General features: G+C 39.6%; 1 protein-coding gene across 1 annotated transcript in view; it reads left to right on the top strand.

The window, feature by feature from the left end:
• Enpp1 (ectonucleotide pyrophosphatase/phosphodiesterase 1) overlaps nt 1-6,931 on the top strand; it is a 145,780-nt gene extending 138,849 nt beyond the window's left edge. Inside the window, 3 exon segments of the mRNA XM_031380749.1 lie at nt 1,978-2,110; nt 3,841-4,003; nt 5,557-6,931. Coding sequence (XP_031236609.1) covers nt 1,978-2,110; nt 3,841-4,003; nt 5,557-5,727 — 467 coding nt within the window. The 3' untranslated portion in view covers nt 5,728-6,931.
• The last annotated feature ends 108 nt before the right edge of the window (nt 6,932-7,039 follow it).

Here is a 7,039-nt window from a genome sequence, read left to right as displayed (position 1 = left end):
AGCTTTTCTCTCTGCTTGCTTAGAGAAAGCTTGGGTCTGTTCTCATGGGTCTGTCAGTGTGGCTTACTGCTAGAGAGCTCTCCTAGCATGTAGGAGTCCCTGGGCCAAGTGTCAGCCCCAAATTAATAATAGCAATAATGAAAGTAATAAAATATATTAGTGAGAAATATCTTCCTTGTATTCTGTGGCACTGTGTGGAACCTTTTTTTATTAACTAGTGAAAGTGATACATTAGGAACATAATTGGGAAAACATTGCATTTGTCTGAGCCTTGAATGTCTGATTCACTTTATGCCGTGTGTTTGGGGAGTTACTGACCTTGTACAAATATGCAGGTAGAAGACTGTCTTTTCCCTGCATTTCCCTGAAAACTTGGAAGTGAAAGGCTGTATCTAGCTCTTAGGAAGGAGATAACCTACCTCCCACTTCTCCCAGTCGTACCCTCACAAAACTCTCCCCCCATTACCCCCACCCTTCTCCTCAGAGAAGGGGAAGCCCTGGGACATCAGTTCACAATAGGACTAGCACATCCTCTTCCACTGAGGCCCAACCAGGCCCTTAACAAGACTTTTTCAGGCCAGCCTTAAAAGGCAAAAATCAAGACTCCAGGTGTCCAAGCTCTCAGCTTCCAGTCCAGCCCTGAGTAAGTTCCTGCAGACTGCACTTGGCCATTGGACTACAAGAGAGCAAGTCCTAGCTCAGTTTACACAAAAAAGCCTTGTGTGGCATGCTGGGGCCGACTCCTGGGTTGTTTTCTCTGGATGGTAGGTGTTGTGCTAAAACCAGAACGTCTGAACTTTCTTCCTTTGGCTGTAAAAAAAAAGTTTGAGAAATTTGTAAACACAATACTCTTTCAGCTGAAATAAAAGAGGTAAGGTAAAAGTTTGAAAAGATATGGTTCAAGGTTATTAACATTTGTGTTTCTTTGATTAGTGATCAGCACAAAGAAATGAGTTGACATTTTTATTTTTCTAAGGAACTTGGGCAAATATTTTGTGTTTTCTGTCTGCTAGAACCTGGGCAGGTTTTACAGGCTTCGGCTGACTCTCTGCTAACTGCTATTCTCCACCCCAAGACTTGCAAAACATTCTTCATGCTGTATGAAAGAGTCCTTTTCTGTTTTTCTTCACAGGACTAAATAGAGTTTCAAGTCAAATATATTCTGAAGCGTTGCTTACTTCTAATATAGTGCCAATGTATCAGAGTTTTCAAGGTAAAAACCTTTAACGATGGTTTCAGTAGATGTAGATTTAGTCATTATGTACTATAATTTATAGTTTTGACTAAATGTGTACTTATCAAATGCATTCTTCAAGTACTTGAACACAAAAAATTTCTATAAATACTGAGACATATTCTAGTATATGTTTGCTTTGTATTTATATGTTATAAGCATTTTTGGCAAAAAAGTTTATGATAAACTATAGTTATATAGTGAAGTCATGAACTAATACATCGGCTATCAGTATGGTTCTTTATTTAAATAAGTTTGGGTAATTGTTTACATTTTTAAAATGAATAGATTTCATAGCATTCTTAGCTATTTCAGTATTTGATTTCTAGAAGAGTAAATAGGCATTCCTATGTAAACTTATGATATAGAATATAAAATATACCACAGATAAGGACACTTTATTTGAATTTTTGTCTATAACACATGTATATTTTCAGAGGACAAGTTCAATTATGAGGAGTGAGTCTGATTCATGGTTTGTGCTTCTTTGGTGCTCACTGTTGAGATGCCATCATTACCACAGCTTAAAGTGCATATTTCTGAGTACAGAGATGGAGTTGAATCCATGTTTTCCCTTTAGTCTTTCTGAAAGACAAAGATGAATCAAACATTCTGGGCTTGGCAACAAGACTGCAGCCAATCTCGACCTATTACAAAGATGAGCATTGCTTTGCGCCGCTTGCCAGTTCACACTGGCAGGGCATGCCGTTCTTTTGAAATTGAAGCATCTTCTCGTTTTTCAGTTATATGGCAGTACCTTCATGACACCCTACTGCAAAGGTACGCCCGAGAAAGGAATGGCATCAATGTTGTAAGCGGTCCCGTGTTTGACTTTGATTATGATGGACGTTATGACTCCTTAGAGCTCCTGAAACAGTAAGAACATATTTCATACTCTTAAAAGTAGCTACAGAGGGGGATTCCTATCTAGTCAGCAGATCCTTTCTACATAGTGCAACTCATGTGTACATAGGAGACACATGAGATATCCAGAGAGAGGCATTTTGAAATCTCTACAATAGACATATTGTACACAGTTTCAAACAAATATGTTTTTCAACGAGAGAAGTCACATCTCCCCATTTGTGAGCCCTGTGCACATGCTGAGCCCAATTTCAGATCTCTGTGTGGCTCAGTGTTGGGATGCTCATTCAAAAGATGGTCAGTTAGAGCAGGCAGGAGAACAGTGCTGGTACTCTGACAGAAATGCAGAGTGAAGGGCTAAGAAAGGACATGAAAATGCAAGGTCATAAGTCTGATGGCCTTATGAGTTAACACCACAGCACCAAGCCATCTCTCACTGGATGGCAGGGAGGGAACCACCATCTTGAGGAAACCGTCAATGGAACTGGCTTTATAAAATGAAATGGGGGAATGTTCTAGAAACTGGTTGATGCTTTTCATTCTTTTGTGGGAAAGAGATGTGGGGCGGGATTCAAACTCAGATCTCCCACAAGGAAGACAAGCACCTACCTCTAAGCTATGTGCCTTACCCTGGTTGAACTCTATTAAAGCAAATAATTTAACAGCATTTTCTAAAGAAAGTCTGCACCTACAACCTCAAGACAGGTACCAAAGACTCTACTGAGACTTTGTCCCTCACAGAGAGCTCATTTATTGTTTCATAACAAAGTATCTTGGGAGTATGTCAATTTGTAAAATACATATTTTTAAACTGTCTACTATTTTAGGTTTTTGTGTGTTTGTTTATTAGTGGCAGGGTTTCTTTATATAGTCCTAGCTATCTTGGAACTCTTCATATAGACCAAGCTGACCTTGAAGTCATAGAGATCTACCCTAGTGCTTGGATTAAAGGTGGGTGCCAACACACCCAGACAGCTTAGCTGTGTCTATTGAAGCAGAAAGATTTTTTTTATATAGCTGGCCTGTAAGCCATGTTGTGCAGGTTGCAAAAGAGACCTTGTATGCTCCCCTCTCACAGTGTTAGTCAGAACTCTTATTTTCAGTGTATGTATAGGCTATGACTCTACACAGGGTCATTTTATTTGGAAAATACTGATGTCACTGCCTTAAATTTTGAAAAATCACCCACAAATAAGCATAGTTTTAAAAACAGAGGCCAGTCTTAACAAGAATCTGTGGTTAGTTTGTGATTCTTTTTCTCAGTTAAAGTTTGGGGATAAAAATAGAAATTCAGTCAAAGGGATGGAGAATTTATGATGTCCTTTCTGAAGGGAAGGAGGGGCCTTGGTCCATTCTCTGTCATTGTGTGGCCAACAAAAGGGCATCAGTACTGATCTAGAGTTAGAATGTTGGTTGTAAGTCTGTAAGTGTTCAAAGATTTCATATATATATGTATAAATGAGTATGTATATGTATATACATAGATATATTATACTATTTAAATATTCTTTAGATAGAAATGTAAAAAGTCAAATTTTAATAGAAAAAGCTATTTAAACATTCTCCTTATTAGCATCAATAATTGGAGCATTGAGGCATCATGATTATTTAACTTCTTATAACATGCTTATTTAACTAAATGTAAATTTTAGATATATTTTAGTAAGAGCAGGCTGAACTGAAGTATTATTAAAAGAAAGATAAATCTTTCTTAATGAAAGTGAATATTGCATATTTTACAGAAACAGCAGAGTCATTCGCAGTCAAGAAATTCTGATTCCGACGCACTTCTTCATTGTGCTCACCAGCTGCAAGCAGCTATCTGAGACTCCCGTAGAGTGCGCAGCCCTAGAGTCCTCAGCCTTTATATTGCCTCATAGGCCTGATAACACTGAGAGCTGCACGGTAAGTACCTCCCTTGCCTCCCTTGCACACTGCTGTGTAACCTCTGTGTGCCTTACATTGCTCACATTCTGGAAGAAACAGAAGTTCTGAGTGTCCATGGGCTTTGGATTTACTTCATGTGGGCCTTGCTTTTTTATTATGTTACTTATTTAGAGAGAGAGAATCGTGTGTGTGTGTGTGTGTGTGTGTGTGTGTGTGTGTATCTGTGGGCATGCATGCCTTGGTGTATCAAGCTTGTTGGAGGCTCATGGATGTGTGTGAGGTGTAGATTATCTTCTTCCAACATGTGGGGTTTAAGAATTGAAATCAGGTTATCAGGCTTGATGACAAGTGCCTTTACCCACTCAGGGCCCATCTCAATGGCCTTAAATTGATCTTTGAAAATTACTACCTTGATCTTTGTAGGAGACCACCTTATCCTTAAAACATTAAAAATCAGGTCAGAAACTTTTAATATGGATTAGTTGCTAAAGTCTAGATTGATTTGTGATATGAGTTTTCTTGGATTCCAAAACTAGACTTATAATCTCACTATTATAGATTAATGTTAAAGCTAGAGTAGGAAAGCATTTAAATATGGTTCTTCTATATCTAACACTACAAAGATCGTTCTTATAGTATTTGCCATTCCAGTGGTAGATTTTTGCTGTTGTTGTTGTTTTGAACAATTGTTGATTTTTTTCATCAATTCTTTTCCTTGAGAGATTAAATTGCTGTTAAATACACATCAGTTGTCCAGAATGATGTAATAAGTATTAAATATTAAATATGTTCTGGACCAAATAGCTGAAGCATCAATACAGAGAAACAAGGAAGGGTCCCCTTGTGTGGGGGTCCGGCCAGACCCGCACACCCCTGTAACAGGGTCAATTGGATTCCTCGTGGCAGGGTACTGTAATCAGTGGAGCCATTAGGGACCCAGGCCATTTTGTTTCTTCTCTTCCACGGTGCTTAGCTCTTGGCTTTGGCCCACATGAACTAAAAATGGTTCCTGCTTTTCAGATTTCACATTTGAATTCTGCACCAACCTGCCGGGGTTGGGGGTGGGGAGAGGCAGTCCCAAGTTTATCCTTTCATCAAAATGTTGTTGAGTGACTTGAGTAACTCTGCCATTCCAAAAAGCAATTCCCATTGTTGATGGGAACATTGTATTCAGTTCTTTAATGGCAGCGTAAAAGACACTAAGTATTGCAGTAAGCCAGAAAGAAGGTTATTTTAAAGCTTGTTACACAGTTACTGTTTCTTCTGCTTCCCCTCTGAAGGAGTGACTAAGCATTAGTTGCTCTAGCCTGAAGAAACACTCTGGTTCTATGTCATCCTCTTTACCCAGTCCTAAGAATGGTGAAACAAATGGACATTGTCTACTGATAAGGAGTTCACACACACACACACACACACACACACACACACACACACACACACACACACACCTGTGACTTCTGTTATTTCCCAGTCTAAAATGTCCTAAGTAAGTAAACTGGGAAGAAGGGGATCTTATTGGAACGTGGACTGAGTGTTCTCTGCTGACTCCTCTTCATCTTCTGTCCTCCTAGCATGGGAAGCGGGAGTCTTCATGGGTCGAGGAGTTGCTGGCCTTGCACAGAGCTCGGGTCACAGATGTGGAACTCATCACCGGCCTCAGCTTCTACCAGGACCGCCAAGAGTCAGTTTCAGAACTGCTGAGATTGAAAACACATTTGCCAATCTTCAGCCAAGAAGACTGAGTGGTTTCTATTAAAAAGAAAAATACGCCATAGATCTTTTTGAAAGAGTCTTATATTTTATACAGTTCTCTACTCTTTTGCATTGTTTGGAAACTGTCAAGTGGAGTTAAAACTGGGACTCCTGTGTGGTGTTGATGTCCCTGGGCTGTGTGACAACTCAGAACATCTGCAGAGTGTTCCTGTCCTGTGCCATGCAGATTTCCTGTCTAAAATTTAGATGTGTTACTAATGCACTGGGAGTAAAGACACTTCACGTCACGCCTGGGCATGTTCTTAGGGTCTCCTGTAAGGCACAGGGGCAGTCTGGGGACCTGATGTTGGGATCGTATTATTGTTAATAAAACTAAGTAAAGGACTGGGGAAGCTCATGTCCCATTAAAAAAATGAAAAATGGTTCTGGATTAATTTTTACATGGAGTTTCAGTTTTAACTAAATGAGGTCCCATTTCTACCTTTTCTGTCTCCCCCTCCAATAACCAAATCATTACTCTTGTGCTTTTAAAACAAATTGTGATTGGGTCTCATCAGGTTTAGTGGCTTTCGAAAACTGAACATTTGATGGAAAATTTGTGAGTTAAGTATATCTAGCTTTTATAAAAATTACACTCTATGTTTGTACACACATGCACGCATGTACACACATACACATGTAACACACACACGTGTGCACACTCTCAAATATGCACATGCACACACATAAGCACATGCACATCTCAGTCCACTTCACTAGAAGTAAATGAAAAGAGCCCTGAGCAGAGTTCTCTCAGGCTGTTAAAACTAACTGGGCTGTGTTTGCATGAAACCTGGAGAAATCACTGGCACTTGCAAAGTGGCATTTTTTCATTGAGAAGGGTGTTTCCTCTGCACAAGAGACCCCACCCCCACCCCCATGGGAGAAGGGCTTTGCCTGGCTTAGCTCTTGAGTTTGAAGCTGTGTAGAACTGAAGAGAATGTGTCACTCATCATTTAACATCTTCATTGTGCGCGAGACACATGACATAGTGATGTAATTTCCCCTCTGCATTGATTATGCCCTTGTTCCAACCTGTGAACCTCCAGAAGCTGTGTTAAATTTTAGGTTTCCTGGGTCCACTTTGATATAATATTAGTCTACAAAAGATTTTCATATGTCCCTTCCCAGGATAGTCATTCATTTTGTCATCTGTAAAGATGTTTAGGTAATAAAACTTGCAACCGACATTGACATAATAACTTAGAAGATGTTGTTTTGTTTTACCCATAGACTCTGGCGTGCATATCTGAACTGAAAGTCTGTTCTTTCCATGTTTGGTACTTCCTGCCAGTCTGTCAA

The sequence above is a fragment of the Mastomys coucha genome, unplaced genomic scaffold, assembly GCF_008632895.1.
Source record: "Mastomys coucha isolate ucsf_1 unplaced genomic scaffold, UCSF_Mcou_1 pScaffold2, whole genome shotgun sequence".
NCBI classification, from domain to species: domain Eukaryota; kingdom Metazoa; phylum Chordata; class Mammalia; order Rodentia; family Muridae; genus Mastomys; species Mastomys coucha.
Note: the sequence above shows the minus strand (reverse complement) of the source record. Positions and strands in the feature narration are given on the sequence as shown.